The sequence below is a fragment of the Mustela erminea genome, chromosome 7, assembly GCF_009829155.1.
Source record: "Mustela erminea isolate mMusErm1 chromosome 7, mMusErm1.Pri, whole genome shotgun sequence".
NCBI lineage: Eukaryota > Metazoa > Chordata > Mammalia > Carnivora > Mustelidae > Mustela > Mustela erminea.
In genome coordinates, this window is record NC_045620.1 from 116,825,071 (window position 1) to 116,844,411 (window position 19,341).

Consider the following 19,341-nt stretch of genomic DNA (forward strand, 5'->3'; position numbering starts at 1 on the left):
GTCAGAGAATAGGACAGCCTGTCAATTGATTTCGTGAAGCTTTGGAGCTGTTGTAACTACCCAGACCTTGAATTCTCATCTAGAGGGCTGCCAGCAATAACTTCGCCTGAGCTGTGATGCCTCATGATTTTCTGGTCTTACTCTTATATCTGCACGGAAGGGAATCAATGCAAGAAATGGTTAGAGCTTGTCCGTATGTATTCTAGTAGTTTTCCTCATTTATAGTTATGTAAAAACATAATAGTTTTACTTGTTTTTTAAATGTGAGTTGAATTAAACAACAGAAGTGACCCGTGTGAGCATGAACGAACATTTGTGAGCTGTTACATTTACTGTACTTGGGGCCTTAACTTCATTCTCAACCAGACTTTTTCACTGATTATTTCACTGCCTGAAATTCTGACAGTCAGGAATTTGTCTGGATAAGAAGCTCCCTATTTTTTTTTTTTTTTAAATGCAAATCCTTACAGCAAGGTTAAGGAGGTGTGAGCTCTTCACACATTTATGAAAACCGGTTCCATCTGATTGTTTCCTGGTGGAGGAATGAGAGTTTTTCTAGGAGGAAAGGGAAGGAGCCGCTTTGGAGAGAGAACTTAAGTTTGTGCAGGGCACTTAGAGTGTCCATGGAGTGGGGTAAGAAGGTGCCAGAGACAAACTTGTTTTCCTTTGAATGTTTGCTCAAGGCAGGTCCCAAGCAGAGTCATAGAATGTTCTCACAAAAGGCTGAGAGGTGGTGGGGTACCACTTCCTCGTTTTATGTAACTCAGTCGCAGGGAGAGGAGGTGACTTGCCCAGCTTCCGAGTCAGCAGCAGAACTTGGACCTGAACCCACATTTCTTAACTCTCGTGTCAGCGCTCCTTCTCCAATATTCTGCTGCCTCGCAAAGTTAAGGAGGCACTCCTTTCCCCCTTGGATTTTCCGGTAGGACCCAGAACTTGGCAAGTGCTCAGGTCCTGCTGCTTCAGACCTTGCAGAAGCCACCAGACCTCTCCTGGGGGACTTTAGCACTCCTCCAGCCTTGTTTCCACTGGAAAATGGACTCCTGGTCCTAAACCACAAACGTGTTAACCTGCTTTTGGTTTACAACCCACTCCTGGGTCAAGGACTGCCCCTGCCGTGCAAAGATAGAAGGACTCACCCCCAGGTGAGGAAGGGTCATCTGACTTCTGAATAACTGTTAGTCATAGCGCTCGTGTGAGAGGCCAGTGAGCCTCCCTGGCCTTGTTTCCTTCACCCCAAACAATAAGTCACAGGAGGGTCAAAGGAGGAAACGGCCATTGGGCCTCGCCCTCTTCCACACAGTTTGTGACAAGCCCAGTGATGACCTGACAAAAACAGCTCTGACGTAGAGTCAGTCCCGGCTCTGTACCAGGCGTGGAGCAGGAGACCCAAGGTTGAGAAGCAGCCCCGGCCAGAAGTTCCTGAAACAATGGCCGGTGTGAGAGAGAAAAGATCGGTGCCGGGGTCGGGGGGATGATAGTGAAAAAGTTACACGTGACACGTAACTTAGAGATCAGTCATAACAGCGGTCCTTTGTATACACTTAGATCCCTGCGGTTTTTACAGAACATTTTCGTATTTGTGACCTGATGTATTAGTATTTTTTTTTTAAAGATTTTTTTATTTACTTATTTGACAGAGACACACAGAGAGAGGGAACACGAGCAGGGGGAGCGGGAGAGGGAGAAGCAGGCTTCCCATGGAGCAGGGAGCCCAATCAGGGGCTCGATCCCAGGACCCTGGAATCGTGATCTAAGCCAAAGGCAGATGCTTCATGACTGAGCCACCCAGGCACCCTGGATGTATTATTAAGAAGGATGAATTATTGTGCTGATTTTTCAGAAGAGAACATTGATGTTTTCTTAACCAAACAGGATCTTTTGATTTCTTTTGATTTCTAAAATCAGAAATCTTTTGATTTCTAAATCCACTACTCCTGCTCTCCGCACAACACCCTCAGACCAAAGAGTATGAGGGTGTTGGCCGTTTAAACACCAGGTGGGGGGCACCTGGGTGGCTCAGTGGATTAAGCCTCTGCCTTCGGCTCGGGTCGTGGTCTCGGGGTCCTGGGATCGGGCCCCGCATCAGGCTCTCTGTTCAGCAGGGAACCTGCTTCCCCTTCTCTCTCTGCCTGCCTCTCTGCCTACTTGTGATCTCTGTCTGTCAAATAAATAAATAGAAAATCTTAAAAAAAAAAAAAAATAAACACCAGGTGGGCCAAGGATTCAAAGAGCTTTGAACTCAGGAGAAAAGCTTTGGACTTGACTTTGGATTTGGCAGAGAAACATGGTTTCTTGATGGATATGATGAAAAGCTTGTGGAATATGATGCATCTGGGACTGAGTTCCACTCTGCCACTTACCAGCTATGGGAATCTTGGTGGGGTTACCACTCTGTGCCTCACTTCCATTTTTGTGAAGTGGGGATAATAGTACCTCCTCACAGAGTTGTGGGGATTTGGTGAGATGCTGCGTGCAGTGTACAAGCATTGTACCAGGCATGTCACAAGGGCGCAGTGTACGTTGGAATGTTGGCTGTTGTCCTACTCTGCTCAGAAGGCCATAAGAAAAGATAGGGGGCTTCTGCAACAGAAATTTATTTTCTCATGGTCCCAGTTCAAGGTCTGGCAGGCTCAGTTTCTGGTGAGAGCTCTCCTCCTGGCATGTAGACAGTTGCCCTCTCACTGTACCTGCACCTGGCCTTTTCTCTGCGCATGCATGCACACACACATGCACATACACACACACAGAGACCAGTATCTCTGCTGCCTCTTCTTAGAAGCATGCGGATCCCATAGGATACAGGTCAGTACGACCTCACTTGTTTCCTTATTTAGTACAAATACAGCTACACCAAGGGGTTGGGGTTTCAACATGTCAATTTCTGGGGAGACGCATACATTCAGTCATCACAGCTTTTACTACCATTATTATTTTCCTTATTCATACTTATAAAATGAGTGGGGTGATAGATAATTGCACAAAAAGATCAAGGTGTGAGAGGTTAGAGTCAGAGCAAAGGCCACTGCAAAGAAGCAGGGACTTGTTCATTGCACTGACGGTGTTAAGAACCTACTGAATGCCAGGCCTGGATCCATGTCTTAGAGACCTAAAGATTATGATGGTGGAGTCAGGTGAATGAGAGCTCTGCACAAGCCATGCGGGGTGTCTGAAAGTTCCTGGGAGAGCCAAGAACACCTACCTAAGAGTCAGCACGTGAGTGCCAGAGTGGAATGCAAGGAAACCACCAACAGAGGTCATTTCTAGCCCTGAGCAGCCAAAGACAAGAAGACAAAATGGACTGAAATGGGGGATTCAGAAAGTAGGGTTGGGAAAGGAAAGGGAGATCTCTCTACAACACAGAGGAATCGCTGGGTTCCTTCTTAGCCGAGAACATCCTTCAGGGCAGCAAAGACCACAGAAGAATATAAACACTGCGTTATTTCCTGTAATGAAATAATGTTCTAAGTCATATGTCCAGATACCTCCCTTATCTGGAAGTGGGAAGATGACTAACTCTCTCTGTCAAGGCATTACTGAAACAATGCTGGTTTTCTAAGAAAATAATTGGATTTAGGCAATAGCATCACAAAGCCCTGGATGCTCCCCTCCCTTCCAGGCAACACAGAGTGGGGAGGAGCCTAGGCTGTAGGAGCCAGGAACCCAGACTCCCAGCCAAGCACCTGTGCTTAGAAAGGCTCATATAAAAGGTTGGTCTCCGGCAGCTGGCTTCTGGTTGCACCGGGACTAGAGCATGTCCATTTGCTTAAAGAAACAAGATCTTCAGTGCAGGTAAATTTCTTTAGCTTCAAAGGTGGGTTCGGTTTAGCCCAGAGCCCCTGTGGGCCGCCGGAGTGTTTGGGTTCAGATGATGAGAAAGAGATAGTTGCCTCTCCTGGTGTGAACGTTGCAGGTCAGAGTGTATATGGAAAGAGCCCTGGAGTTCTGGAGACCTGAATTTTGTTCTCAACTTTGCAGTCCCTAATCTGGGTGATTTTAAGGAACAGATTTCTGGCCCTTTGGCCTCAGTCTCATCATTAAAATCAAGGGTTCTTTGGTCCTAGGGGAGCTCTGAGTTTCCTCCAGCTTTGATTGTTATCGGTGGTTATTTTGTGGAGTGACTGATGTCCCTAGGTGCTGTCATTTCCTAGCGTTCAGGCCATTCCAGGGTTTTTATGAACCTCCTTGATTTTAGAAGGGGTCTGGAGGTAGCTGGTTCTTGTCTGGAGCCTTTTGTGGGATCCTGATGTTCTGGGAGGCAGGCTGTTCTCTGGGTGCTGAGAGACGGTGAGGCTGTTTTGGCTTCTGTGAAATCAGATGAGAAAACACCAGTGATGATGCTCACATTCTGTAAGAGGCAAATCGTTCCTGAAGGAAACCAGAATACATCACCCCAAAATATGCCTCCTTGATATAAAAATTATTTTGAGCTGAAGGGACTTGAGAAGTGGTACACACAGAAAAAGTTCCCTCTTTTCTGCCTAAGGCAGGAAATAAATTCTCCTTTTATTGGAGACATACTCTTCACAGGCTCAGAGAAGGCACTAAAAGAATCTGCAAACAAACCTAGTGAAAATAACCCTTACCTTCTTGTTCTTGTCCTAGTTAAGCAAACTAGCTTTTCTTAGTTATGGAAGATGAGGAATGTTTAGTTCTAGTTGAGCCTGGCCCAAATTCCTTTGTCATGTCAATTACTCACAGATTATTGTTTCTTTGTCTAAAAGGTATGAAAGCCTCCAGCTCTGGCCACTTTGGGTCTTCCTCCCCTTATAAAGACTCCTATGTAAAAATTTAATAAAATTTGTGTGCTTTTCTCCTTTTAATCTGCCTTCATTAGTTTAATTTTCAGACTCAACCAGGACCCTAAAAGGGTCTTTTCCTCCCTCCATCTCTCACATAGTGGTTATCATTATGGCATCCTTATGGCACGAGGGCTCATTTAGACTAAAACTCTGGAACTCACCTTGTTTGGAGCCATTTGCTGGTCTCTGGACATGAGAAGTCCCTTAGGGGCTCTGGATGATTCTGGAAGAAGGCAGGCAGCTCTCAGCTCAGCTCATAATCCTTTTTGTGGTTTGCGTGGGAGGTAGCTTGGATATGGGTTAAACATTGTTGTTCCAGAAATGCCAGGTATAGTCTACAGGAGTTTAGGGCTGGAACAGTGATCCTAACCTTGAGCTGGTGAAGTAGACCTAGGTTTTTTGATTGGGGGATTCTCCTTGAGAGGGTGTCTTTGACTTTTAGAATGAGGATTCTTAGACTGGTGGGTACCAATTATTACGTGGAGTGAGCACCTTGCCATGAAGCGAAGAAGGCCCTCTCTAGAGTGGGAGCCTGGCCACTGGTCTGTGATTTCCTTGTGGCCAGAAACTAATTCATCCTATACTCCTATCATCAAGGGTGATGCCTGGCCCATGGGGAGGCACTCAATAAAGCCTTGTTTCCATGAGTTGAATCTATCACTTTTCAATCTCCCTGTAAATCTCTCTCCTGACCATCAAAACAATCAATAGAAAGGAATAGAATAGACTCATATATTAGTGGTGTAATTGGCTTTGTTATAAATGTGTCCACTCCAAGGGTAACCAGTAAACTGATTTCTAACACATAGATTGGTTTTGCTTTTTTTTCTTTTTTTGGAAGTTACATAAATGTTGTCATAGGGTCTCTGTGCCTGGATTTTTTTCACTCCGTACTGGTGTTTGCAAATTTCATCCCCATTGTAGCAAGTAGTTCCTATTTGTTCAGTCTCAGTGCTGTATGGTATTCTGTTGTGTGAATGTAACCCAATACCATTTATCCGTGTTCATGGGCATGTGGGTCATTTCTCAGTCCAGGCCTCATTTGAATAATGCTGTTACGAATACCGTTGTAATAGGTCTTTTGGGGCATAAATTTAAGCATTTCTGTTGGGTGATGCCCAGGGATTGTTGTGTCATAGGCTGTATATATGTTTAGCTTTAATATTCATGGCCACGTTGTCTTCCTAAAAGATGTTTTTGATTAGCGTACTATCCCCAAAGTTTTGCCTTAGTTTCGAACTACACAGCTTGGTGTTCTAGAATAGTGTAAATCATAACCTAATATGCAAAGCTACCACTCCTCAAGTCCAGGACTGAGCATTCCAGGGGAGCAGGGGGTGATCTTACCCAGCATCCTCCTACCCGGTTTACACACTTGAACAATGGGCAACAGAGCGCTAGGTCAGATTCAGGATTGTTCTTTCTGGGCAGCTCCTTTTACAGTGATCTCTGCCTGTCACCAAAGATCGGAGACCCTTAGAATACCTTTTCTTTCTTTCTTTTTTTTTTTTTTTTTAAAGATTTTTTATTTATTTGACAGACAGATCACAAGTAGGCAGAGAGGCAGGCAGAGAGAGAGAGAGGAGGAGGCAGGCTCCCTGCTGAGCAGAGAGCCCGATGTGAGGCTCGATCCCAGGACCCTGGGATCATGACCTGGGCTGACGGCAGAGGCTTTAACCACTGAGCCACCCAGGTGCCCCTAGAATGCCTTTTCTAAGGTGAAAACATCAGTACATCATGAGGTGACTCAGTTGTGAGGAGAAGATCAAATGTACTGGAGGGGCAGAGAGGGCTCTGGCGAGGAAGGGAAACCTGAGCTGAACTTTGAAGGATGGTTTTATTTGAAGCAGAGAGAGCAAGAAACACCTTGTATTTGTGCACCCATGAAAAGATAAGTTGGGATGGAGAAGAGGTGTGTGATGTAGGTTGTTTACGCAGAAAGGGGCCAAAACACCAAGAGCCCAGCTGCTGGGTTTGAGACCATGGGCTGTGTGGATCTGAGGGGAGTGCTGTGAAATTGGCCACTCAGAAGGTAAATGCAGGACCAGTTGGAAGAAAAGCTGCCTCTGTCTGACCAGGCAACGCAGCACTAAGTCTGTGACTCCTTTGAGATGCAAATACTCCTAAAAAAATAAAAGTAACTCCTCTAGATCTGTTTTAAAACTGGTTCCTATTCAAATGCGTTTTGAAATGTTCAGAAGAGGGAAAAATTGAAAGGCTTAGTCCATAGAAGTGTGGAAGGCGGTGGAGAAATAAGAGAAGGGAATGACCTGAGGCTAGGGTTTGGTGATCTCCTGGGTGGGAGCTACAAGACCAGAAGCAGGCTTGAGGGAACAGAGTGACCCCACTGGGATTCGGGATGAGGGGCTCACCCCCATGAAGCTGAGCCGGCTGAGAGCCCATTAGACCTCCTCAGAAGTCTTATCTGTACACAGGAGTGCTGAGTGGGGTGACCACCAAATTCCTTTTGTCCTGATATTTGGTTCATATACAGTGAGTGACATCTTCCACAAAGGCTCAGGGAATATTCCTAAGCCCAAGGAAAGTTATCTCTATGAGGCCTGTAGTTCTACAAAGCCGCAGATTTGTGGCTCTTCAGTGTCCCATGGAGTCAGATGGCAGATGGGGCAGTTGGGAGTGAAAAGAGGGCTCCACAAAATTTTAATCTTTCCAAATAAATAGGCAATCAGCCCATAGGAACCCTTAGCATCACCAGCTAAGGCGGGCATTTCCTGACCCTCCTCCCTACCCGGTCTACTCCCAAGGTGTGTATTCCCCTTGGAGACTCTTTTCTCCTTGAAGGATGACCTTGATTTTACTTTGTTCCCCAGGGTGCTTTGCCTTGGAACCTGCATAATTCCCCCAGGAAAGTTACTTCCAAGCCAGCATGGATTAGAAGGGAAGGCTGTTATGAGGCTCCTAAAAGCAAATCTCAACCAAAACCAATTCTTGGGGATGTGGTCAGAACAACAGAAGAGCAGCCAAATGATTGCCAGCTCCCCAAAATATTTCATAGCCTGTATCTCATTTCAGCTTCAATCAGGAGGGGTGGAGAGGGCAGGCTTTATCATTCTTTATGTTTTACAAATGAAGAACCAACTATTTGTTCATTTAGTCAACCTGTCAGCAAGTATTTGTCAGGCATCTGTTTATTCATGATGTATCACCTGGCTCTGTGAATCTAGAAAAAAATATATACCATTCTTATCTTCTGTAGCTCATGGTTGGTCCACATTCTTGTTTCCTCAAAGACAGATGTCTTCCCTAATATAGGGGGGCTTGGGGTCTTCTGTTCCAAACTATATCTAAATTAGACATATCTAAATAGTAAAAACTTTCATGATCCTTTCAAACCATTAATTTTGCTGTTGGGAGGAAAATTTTTCCTTTACCCTCCCAGCTTCTTTTGGCTGATCTAAGAATTAAATTGACACGAAACAGATTAACAGGGGAAAATCAAATTTAATTATGTAAGCAAGAGAGCTTCCATAAGAATAGGAGGCCCACAGGCTGTCAGGAAATTGAAGCTTATATGCCATCCAGAACTACGAAAAGGAGGCAGGGGTCTAGGTCTTGACAGGAAAGGAACACGATCCACGCAAAGATGAAAAGGAGTAAAAGAGTAAACAAGTGTTTGCTGGGCCCATAGCAACAATGGAAGATAGAGACTTTTCTAGGTCCCATCCTCTCTACCACACCTAGTTCATATCGTACTATAGTTATCTATGGTAATAGTTCTTTTTCTGAAATAAGTCCTCTATCTAAACTTTCTTAGGCATTAGGAGGGTGGCAAAAAAGAAAAACTTCTTGAGTCTTCTGCTTCTTAAAAATAAACAGCATAAGGGCACCTGGGTGGCTCAGTGGGTTAAAGCCTCTGCCTTCAGCTCAGGTCATGATCCCAGCGTCCTGGGATTGAGCCCCGCATCAGGCTCTTCCCTCCCACCTCCCCCACTCCCTCCTCCCCCGCCTGCCTCTCGGCCTACTTGTGATCTCTCTGTCAAATAAATAAATAAAATCTTAAAAAAAAATAAACAGCTTAAAATAATCCACACGCTACAAAGACACACTTTGGGGAGGAAAATTTTGCTCCCCTACATTGCCAAATAACTTCCTCTTTTACAAACAGGTCATGATCTGTACATAGAGATGTGGGTTTTCCTATTCATAATCAGTAACCGCAAAACCACCTGAAACTTCCAAGGAATGTCTGATGTCATCACATCTGAAAAATGAATTAGAGACAAGACTTTAGCAGAGAGGAATGGCAGGCCACATCTTCAAGTCTTTTTGAGACATAAATGTAACCGTAAATGTTGAGTCTATAAAAAATTAATGAATCAACTAGAGAAAAAATTCTGTTGCATTAACATAAATTCTTAATGATGAACCCACTTAATCACATTTTATTCTCTGAATTCCTATTTGGAACCTACCACTGTGTCTAGCATCATGCCATAACATTTATGGAGTTAGACCGTGATTTAAGCCAATTTGTCTATAAAGGGCCAGCCAATATTTCAGGCTTGTTGGCTATATGATGTCTTTTGCAACTACCCAGTTCTGCTGTTGTAACGTATGTTGCAGAAATAGCCATAGACAGTACATAAACAGGTAGCCTACCTGTGTTTCAATGAATTTATTTACAAAAAACCAGCAATGGGCCAGATTTGGCCCATGGGCCATGGTTTGCCAACTCCTGCTTTAGACTAAAGTTTTTTCAAACTTTATCATTAGCTCTTTTGAGTCCGGAGAGTTTACAGCATGTGTCATCTCCATTTTACAGGTAAGGAGACCAGCTCAGAGAGGGTAAGGGTCTTGCCCATAGTCACAGAGGTAGGAGGTGACAAACCCAGCCACTTCCCGGGTTTTCTAATTCCAAATCTAGTGCTCCTATTACACAAAAGAAGTACAGTCCCTGCCCAAGATAAATCAGGCAGGGCCAACGGTTAGTCTTGTTCTTTTGTTCCAGCTGTCCAGACCCTAGAATTGATTATGTTTCCAATCCAATGCTTTTTATCATTCAGACAGACCACTGTGCAAGAAGCCTAGGTTTCTTTTCCAATTTTACTTCTGACAGCTTGGTGGGTTGTGGCAGGATGCCAGAGTTCTGTGGAAATCAATCATCCCTTAGGAGGATGCTACAGGTCCATAGCACCTGTGAATGAGAATGTGGTTCTTGTCTCTTTTGTTTCCTTTCCAGAGCCCCAACTCTATACTTACGTGTATGTGTTTAGCATGAGTACAGTGTCTGGCGCATAGTAGGTGTTCAATGCACATGTGAATTAACCGCATATCAGGGCAGGGACTCAAGGCATGGAGTATTCATGTGTCTCACCTGGTAATGTCCCTCAGTGTTCACCAGCCAGTTAGCACCAAAAGGCTTCATCTGGATTAAGAGCACCAGGGACTCCCCTCACCATTATAGAGCTCCCCATCTTGCCCTAAAGTCTATAGAGAAGGCGAGTGGAGCCAATGCATAAAAGTGAAATGGAGGCTCTGACTACTTCTTTGCGGAGTACAAATGAATCCTGACATGAAGAACGTGACAGAGAAGTCTAACACCTTCTCGGGTGGCAAGGAAAGGATGCTCAGGCACGGGCTCTGTGCCTTTAGGCTGCACACTCGAATATCATGTGCCTCAATCAGCTTTTCCCTATTCATTTGCATAATCTTCTGTTATGGGCCTGCTCCAACACTGTTTCTTACAGTAGCTAAAATGAGTTTCCAAATACAACCAAGATATACCTGGCCCTTTGCAGAGTGCTATGGCAATCTGAGAAAGAGCCCATTTCAGTCATAGGTGGTAACATACAGAAAGACATTTAAGACCTGCCAGCTACCCACATCTGGGTCTAGACTCTCCTTAAGGTGCCTTAGGAGTATTTATTTAAAGATAAGATGTGTATGGGTTTGGCCTCTTTCTGCAATTTGGAGGGTGGAAGCATCTTGTGATGGGCATTTAGGCCTCTGAGCCCGACAAGGCACCACGACTTCTCATAAGAAGCAATGTTTTCAGGCATGGAGAGGAATCTGAGTGTGACCCAGCAGTGACCCTCCCCAGTGACCTTCGGGAGGGAGGGCCTGAGCCTGGATCTGGTTCTGAAGCCAAGGGACCCACTATTATTGGTCACACCTCAAGCTTTGAAGGATTGCTCTTCAGGCTTGAAAAAAAAGTAAGATGGCCTCTGTGTGGCCTTGTGTTTGTTGACAGATGTAAATGTCTGGAAGAAGGAGTTAGGGCAGAGGAAGCATAGTCTGATGGTCCATATCAGGAAGAAACTCAGGGGAAAATCCAAGGACCCAGTAATAACGTTTGGATCCCTGTAAGCCAAGGTAGGAGAGTACAGGGTCGTCCCCCAGGAAGTGTGAATACACTTGTGACAAATAAGAACAGCTGGGAATCAGACTGCCCTAACCTCAGAGAGAGGTAAGGGTGTGAGACAAACAGCATTCCACCAGTGTTAATCCCGTGGGGGAAAAAAGGGTGTTAGGCAGAGGAGGTTTCCGTGTGTGAATCACTCAGAGCAGAGCCCACAATGGGATCCAAGAACAAAACCATTTCAGAAACTGATTGCTAGCGGTGCATGTTAGGCTGAATACAAAAACTAAAGGTAAGTGTTTAGAACCTTGTTTTAGAGTAATTTATCAAATAATTTTATTTCTGTTGAATCTGAAAAAAAATTTTAAAAGAGGGCTTGTATTTTACGTATCCTTTTTGAATTTCATTTTTAAATAATTATTAATTTATTTTAAAATAAATCTAATAATTTATAAAAATAAATTTATAAAATAAATTTATAAATATAAACTATATATTATATAAATATAAATTTTAAAAATATATGAATATATATATAAATTTATAAAATAAATTTAATATTTATTTTTGTTAATTTCTGTGGCAAGCTGAAAAGAATACAGGTGCTTCACTAGTGATAATTTGAGAAGAACCAGTTAGAAGGTGATTGGGTGTCCTCGGTGGTAGATGGTGGAACAGTAGACAGTCAAGTTGAGGGGAACTCAGTGAAGACTAGACACACAAGGAAGGTTTCCTGGTGGTGGGAATAAAGTTGGCGTTTGGAGGATAGGCAGTATCCTGCTGAACGAAGATCACTCATACAGCTGGGAGGGAGTACTCCTACTTGGACTAGGCTTGTTTGAAGGCTGCTTTCAGTGCATATACATTCTGTCCCAAGCACTGTACTGGCACAAATAGGAGCTGTTGACATGGAGGGCTGAGCACTGTTGTGGGAGTCAGGGCCCTGAGTTCTAGATAGGGTTCTGATAAATTTTCCCTGGGTAGCCCTGAGAAGGTTACTTGACCCCTACTAGGCTGGAAAAGACTGTCTCTCATGAATGATACTTAGCTCAAGCTAAGTATGAAAAATTCCCAATGAAATTTTTGGTGAGCCAATGGATGAACGGGTTTTGGTTTTAACACTTGAAAAATGAGAGGAGCAAGATAAGATTGGTGGTTTTCAAATCATAAAATGAGAAATCTTGCAAAGCTGCACTGAGGTCCAATCTGTAAACTCAAACCTTTACTCTTGAGCTTCTGTAGGATTTCATTTGAAGAAGGAACTCCACTGCTAAAATAATTTTGGGGAAATACTAGATTTGATGATTACTAAGCCATATTCTAGCTCTGACATTTTCAGATTCTAAGTAGATAGGAATACAAATCACAAAGGCCATGAAATCACTGGCTTAATGAATCAACTACTGCACAAAAATAGACATAGGCGATATAAAGATATGCTAGAATATTGGGGCTGGTGGGGTCCAATCGGCTGGCAGAGCTCTCAGTGTGAAGGTTGTTGATGAGCTTCAGAAGAAGGATCCGTTGATCTCCCAAAAGTGTATGTAAAATTTTCTAGGCCATTGAGTATCACTTGAGAGTGCTATGGTTGTATGTAACAGACACGTAACACTGGCTAACATAGAGAGCACTGCCAAGTCTGGCCACTCTCATGGCTTAAGTAAGCAAATGGTTTGTCCTTTTCATGTAATAAGCCTGGAGGCAAGCCACCATTGGAGACTGCAGGCAAGTCTGGACGATTTGTTCAAGGCAGTCATCAAGATCCAGACTCCTTCTAGCATGTGGTTTTTTACCTAGTGGTCCCTCTCTAGCTGTTACATCTGCTTTCCCAGGATTGGGATGGGGGGAATTCAGAAGTAGTGCCAACTGGAAAAATTGGGAAAGTCATAACTTTTCCAAAAGCCTCACCTGGTAGACTGCCACCTTCATCTCAATGGCCAACCTGTCCAGCAGGAAGCTCTGGGAAATCAGGTTTTATTCATTGATCAAAACTGGTATCCTATTAATAATAAGGTGAAGAAGAAAACAGGTAGGTACAGACCTTTCGGTATTCACCATCATACATATGTGATTTTTTTTACATTGCCAAAAATATCTTTAAAGAAGGAGTTGATTTGAAGAATATGTAGAAGGAGGAAAGCTAGAGACATGGTTTTGCAGGGAAGACAGAAAAGGACATTAGAGCAAGTAGAAGGACGTGTGTGAGCTTGGGGGTGACAGCAGGAAGGTCCTGTGAGGGAAGACAGAAAGGGTAGTGACTGCTCCTTCCTTGTCTGGCACAGGGACCCTCAAGTCCAATGAACTGAACTTTAGCTTCCTGCTACTCTCCTCCTTCCCCTGCCCCCCTAAGCAGAAGTGTCCTTGTGTCATTGGCATGGTCAGGGGCCCAGGACCCAGCCCTGAGGCTGAAGAGACCCCTCCTTTCCCTCAGGCCTTGGCTGTGGGAGCCCAGAACCCCATCAGAACGCCAGCACTGGAACCAGTGCTCAAGGACCTCACTCTCTGGGACAAAAAATCAGACCAGATGCTGCAGTCTGTCTCACCTCTCCGTCCTCCTCCTCGCTGGGGGAATGGCACAGGGTCAACAGGCAGTGAGTAAACTGAACATGGGCTCTCCATTCCAGGAGCAACAGAAACCATCCAGAAGACCCACTCGACCATGTCTCTGTGGCTACCTTTCCGAGGCAGATGGAAGTTGGGGCGGAAGAACTCATTGCGGGGCTCCTCACAGCTCTCCAAGCAAGACTATGAGTCCCTGAGGGAAAGGTGCCTGATGGAAGGCCACCTCTTTGAAGATGAGAGTTTTCCAGCCAGTCTGCGCTCGGTGGGCAGCGGGCCCCTGCTGCGGAAGCTGCCACCTGGCCTACAATGGAAGAGGCCTCCGGTAAGGGAGGAGGGAGCTTCTCCACAGTACACACACACACATACACACACACAAGTCAGCCCAGACCTTTGTTGGGGAGTGTTCCAGATGCCATGTCTTACTCACTGCCATTGATCCCCAGGTGAAGGCAGTGGGTGAGTGCCCACATTCCCATTCTCTAGATGGAGAAAACCAGGGGTGGTGCTGAAAGGGATCTGAGATGTGATCTCCCTCGGCCCCTACCCAGAAATACGCTGGGCAGCCATAGTCGAAGTACTGTTGGGTCTCATCCAAGCTGGCAGGGCATCCTGAGCCACCACCAATGTCATCGACCAGGAAGACACATTCTCACATACCTTCACCCTTAACCCTTAAATCAGACCCATGGAAGACATAAATTAAGAAGCTATTAATCACCTTACAACAATGTTCTTCACTTTCTAAAGTGCTTTGACAATTCCTTTAAAAGGCAACTTACTGTGTTCAAAGGCAATCCAGCCCCCACCAAACTTGAACTATACAATAATTTTCCTCAACATGGCTGGGGAACAAAGTGGAGTCAGGCTTGCCACAGATTCACCACCCTCTGGGCCCTGTTCAGCCTTCCCATCAAAGCGTATGGCCCCAGATTAAGTCCCTTCTGTGTGCAAAATCCCCATGTGGGCCTCCCAAACTAGATAACAGCCAAGATTCTACTTTTCCCTGAAAATTTGGGAACTGCTGATGTAGAGTCTGTCACACCTGACATTGGGTGAGCTGTGCCTATGCTGAACATGAGGGCTTTAGTCCTCACTGTGGAGCAGAGACCACCTGCCCCACTCCCACTGCCACCCCCCCCGCATGTAGCACAGAAAGGCAAAAAGGCCATTCTCTTGGGCGGTAGGGTAGGAAGGAGGAGGAGGAGGAGAATCAGGACAATGGGAAGATCTCTAAGAAAAAATATGAACACCCTCTAAAAGACATACTTCTATTTTAACAGAAACTCCAGGCAAAGGCATTTTGGGTACCAGTGCTATTTCTCAGGATCCACACAGAGTTCTCCCGGACTCTGGCTTCCATGGGCTGCAAGAAGGAATGAGAAATGTGATGGGCTGAATCCATATGCTAGCTTGCCTGGGACAGCCCCGATTTCATATATATTCCATATCTGTGTCCCCATAAGTCCAGTCTTGGGGTATGGGAAACTACGGTCCCTGTAGCTCAAGGAGCTTCTTGGTCAAAAGGACAATTCTGTCTGTCCCCTGCAGGAGTTACACCGCAATCCCCAGTTCTATTCTGCCAATGCCAAAAGGCTGGACCTGTGCCAGGGAGTGGTAGGTAAGTGTGTACAGCCCCTGGACATGCAGACCTGGCAGCCACGAGCCTGACCCAGCCAAGGCAGAATGGAGTGGGAAAGAGTGGATCTGAGAGGCCCCAATGGGGGAAATGGCCACCCTGAACTCCACCTTGAAGTCCATGTCCTTCGCCAGGAAAATGATAATAACTGGTCCTCTGAGGGTACATGGGAATTCCAAAACTTTCCCCTAGGACAACCCTCATTACCAGTTTACAGGTCTGGGTTTTGTCTTGGAAGAATGTGCTCCCTCTGTTCTAGTCCCCATAATGAGTCCTTTTTGGCACGCCAGTCACTAGATGCTCCATCTAGAGTCCAAGTATATAGTCCAAGCCTATCCTCATCCTGACTTTCTTTTTGGGGGGACTAGGAAAAACCCACGGCCACAAAGGAAGGCACAAATGTAGCGATACCTGTTTCACAGGTGGGGGTAATGGAGCGTGGAAGGGTTGAGATCTTTCCAGAAGAGCATACATCAGTTACAGAAGCAGGACTTTAGAAAAGTTTGGTTGTGTTTGCGTCCAAGTTCCTGAGGATGTGGCCTTCAGGAAGCTGGTCCAGGAATGTGGTTCAGTTCTTGGTGTCAAGTTGAGATTCCTGCCAGTGCTCTTCCCCACCTTCTGCTCACTCAACTGTCTTCCTCCTTGGTATATCTTTCCCTTCTGCTAAACTGGGCTACAAGCCCAGGGAGAGAAGCAGCTGGGTATAGGCATTTCTTGCATGTAATGTCTTCAGTAGATTGATGCAAACACCTGTAGAATGTAGGAAGTACACCGTGCAGATGCTGTGTGCTCTCTGGCTTAGGAGACTGCTGGTTCTTGGCTGCTTTGCAAGCTCTGACTTTGCACCAGGACATCTTGAGCCGTGTTGTTCCCCTGAATCAGAATTTCACTGAGAAGTATGCTGGCATCTTCCAGTTCTGGGTGAGTAACTTGCTGGTGCCCCAGCCTGGAAGAAGCCTTAGGAAAGAGGGGTCTCGGGAGAGTCGTGTCTTTGCCCCCTGGGCTGACCATCTTCCATGGCAGTCCTCACTCACTAGTGGGCACTTTCTCCTTCCAGTTCTGGCACTTTGGGAAGTGGGTGCCAGTGGTGATAGATGACCGACTCCCTGTGAATGCAGCTGGCCAGCTGGTGTTTGTCTCTTCCACCTACAAAAACTTGTTCTGGGGAGCTCTTCTGGAAAAGGCTTATGCCAAGTAAGACAAACACCAGAAATCTTTTCCCTTCCCTTTCCCTTTCCCTTTTCCTTTCCCTTCCCAAATCCCCCTTCCCTTCCCCTCAGCTTTCCCTAATGGATGGAGTTGTTTAACAAGGACAGGGACTCAGTATATATTTTCTCCTTTGCCTCTGAGATGGAAGGAAGGAGTAGCAGGCATATACCCAGGAAAGAACCAAGCAGGGGCTTCACTAGACTCATTTGGACCATGCCAGGCTGCAGTATGAATGCCCCTTCCCTTCTACTCCCATTTGTACTCCTTCCCTGGGCAGGCTCTCTGGCTCCTATGAAGACTTGCAGCGTGGGCAGGTGTCTGAAGCGCTCGTGGACTTCACTGGAGGGGTGACAATGACCTTCAATCTAGCAGAAGCCCCTGGCAACCTCTGGGACATCCTAACCCGAGCCACCTACAACAGAACGCTCATTGGCTGCCAGACCCACTCAGGGGTGCGACTGGGCTGTGTACCAGCACCGTGTCCTCTCCTGCTGCCATCCCCTTCATCTGCCAGCTTCTGTTCTCACCTAGCGTGGTCCCCAAGACCCCCAACCAGCTCTCGCTCCTGGAGTCCTGGTGTTCAAACCCGAGCAGCCAAGCAGAGCCCTCAGGGGCCAAAGTCAAATGCTGATGGTGTAGACAAGCAAGCTAATTGTGCCTAAGTGTCAACCAGGTGCAAGGGGCTGTACTAGCACAACTGGTCTTTACTGACTAATTTAGCAAAAACCAAGAACATGGAACTAACATAGGGAGCGCTGGGTTTGGCCCCGCCCCCACAAGCGACCACCCTGTCACCCCACATGATGGTTTAGCAGCTCCGAATGTGAGCTCGTCTTCTGTCCAAAGGGATGGGAATCATGCAGAATGGCATCCTGACTTAGAGGCTCCAACGAGTGGGTGCTGAAGAGCTTTGACAACTGTGAGGCCACTGTGTGGGTCTCCCTCAGCCCTCCCCATAAGCCCTTGCTCCAGCCACACAGGTCCCGATGCCCCTCAAATAACCTGTACACAGCCGCAGGCTGACAGGAGCTCTCTTGTCTTCACAGATGGAGAGGGTGCTGGAGAATGGGCTGGTGGGAGGCCATGCCTATACCCTCACAGGAATCAGGAAGGTGGGTGGAACCAGCCCCTCTGTTTCCCCTCAGGCCCCCCCTTCTCTCTCGGGGCTTCTCACCAAGGCTCTGGTGAGCATTATTAGCTCTGCCCAGTCTCGGGGGCCAATTCTTTACCTGCTGAAGCAGGGACTGGGCTCTCTGCACCTGTGCATCTGTGTTCTGGAGTGACGTGGTGGGTCCAGCCTGGGCCACCTGCAGGGCACCACCCCAGCCCCTCTGCCCTGAGGAAGCCCTGCCAGTCAGCCACCCAGCCCTGCTGGGCCTCACTGCCCTTCCTCGAGACCCTCTTTGCTCTGGGCTTACCACTGACAACCTTCCCGTCTGGGGCTTCCCACCCAAATTCCTGCTTCTTTCTCACACACTCCTTTCTGTCAGCCTCCTTTCTGAATAACTCTCCATGGTTATTCATCTTTTGAGCTGTGCTAAGCATGGAGGGAAAGAGCCATCAGACAGGGACCCTACCTACACGGAGCTCAGGGATGGAGACAAATTGTATGTAAAAATGGGAAGTAAGCAAAGTAGAAAGTGGAGGGAAGAATAGAGAAAAGGCTTTAGGGGCTCAGGGGTTACTGAGGAGACATTTGCCTGGTTGGGTTGGGGAATGTCGGGAAAGGCTTCATAGAGGAGGTGGCATTGAGCTGGCCCCAGAAAGGTCAGTAGATTTGTCTGAGGGAGAGGAGTACTCTGGGTGGATGGGGCATGCCGGTGAGAAACATGCAGGTTCCATCATCGAGGGCCCCCGATGTCCTCTAGACAGCCTGACGTCCCCAAGTCCTCCAGTTCCCTTTTACGCGGCCAGATCTCTTCAACTCAGCTCCCACTGTCTTCCTCCGCCTCCCAGACCTGCATCAGTCATGTGTGTGTGTGTGTGTGTGTGTGTGCGCCAAGAGTTTTTCATGTATTCCCATACTTCTTTAACAAAACTTAGACTTTATTAATATTTAGTTATATGTTTATGTCCATATTTTGTTTTATATTTATTTAATATATTTATTTTTTTATTTTTTTGATTTAACGTTTTTACCAAAATGTAGCACTTCCTGTGCACTAAGTCATGGTCCGGCTGCTTCACAAATGTTAACAATTCTCACAACAGCCCTGTGAGGGGGTGTATTAGCGTCCCGGGCCTGCCGTAATAAATCACCGCAAACTGGGGGACTTCAAGCAACGGAAATTTATTCTTTCACGGTTCCGGAGACCAGAAGTCTGAAACCAAGCTGTCATGGCAGCCTGTGCAGGCGGAGTGGGTGGTTATGGGGATTGTGGTAGGGGGTTCTTCCTCACCTCTTCCGGTTTATGGCGGCTCCTAGCACTCCTTAGCTTCGGCTGGAGAGCTCCCGTCTCCACGTGGCCTTCTCCTCTGTGTCTCCCCCACCCTTAGTTTCCCTTCTCTTGTCACTGGGTTTAGGACTCCGCTAATCCACGGTGATTTTTCTTTTCTTTTCTCTTTCTCTCTCTCTCTCTCTCTCTCTCTTTTTTTCTCTTCTTCTCTCTCTCTCTCTCTCTCTCTTTTTTTTTTTTTTAAGATTTTATTTATTTATTTGAGAGGAGAGAGTGAGCCAGAGAGCACAAGCAGGGGACAGGATGCAGCAGAGGGAGAGGGAGAAGTGGGTTCCCCACTGAGCAGTGAGCTGGACCATGGGGTTGATCCAAGGACTTGAGCTGAAGGCAGACGCTAACCTGACTGAACCACCCAGG

At 46.3% G+C, this 19,341-nt stretch overlaps 1 protein-coding gene across 1 annotated transcript in view; it reads left to right on the forward strand.

The window, feature by feature from the left end:
- CAPN14 (calpain 14) overlaps positions 1 to 19,341 on the forward strand; it is a 54,767-nt gene that overhangs the window by 17,026 nt on the left and 18,400 nt on the right. Inside the window, exons 3-8 of the mRNA XM_032353050.1 lie at positions 13,746 to 14,005; positions 15,232 to 15,301; positions 16,122 to 16,240; positions 16,377 to 16,513; positions 16,806 to 16,980; positions 17,575 to 17,640. Coding sequence (XP_032208941.1) covers positions 13,746 to 14,005; positions 15,232 to 15,301; positions 16,122 to 16,240; positions 16,377 to 16,513; positions 16,806 to 16,980; positions 17,575 to 17,640 — 827 coding nt within the window. The remainder of the gene's footprint in view (positions 1 to 13,745; positions 14,006 to 15,231; positions 15,302 to 16,121; positions 16,241 to 16,376; positions 16,514 to 16,805; positions 16,981 to 17,574; positions 17,641 to 19,341) is intronic.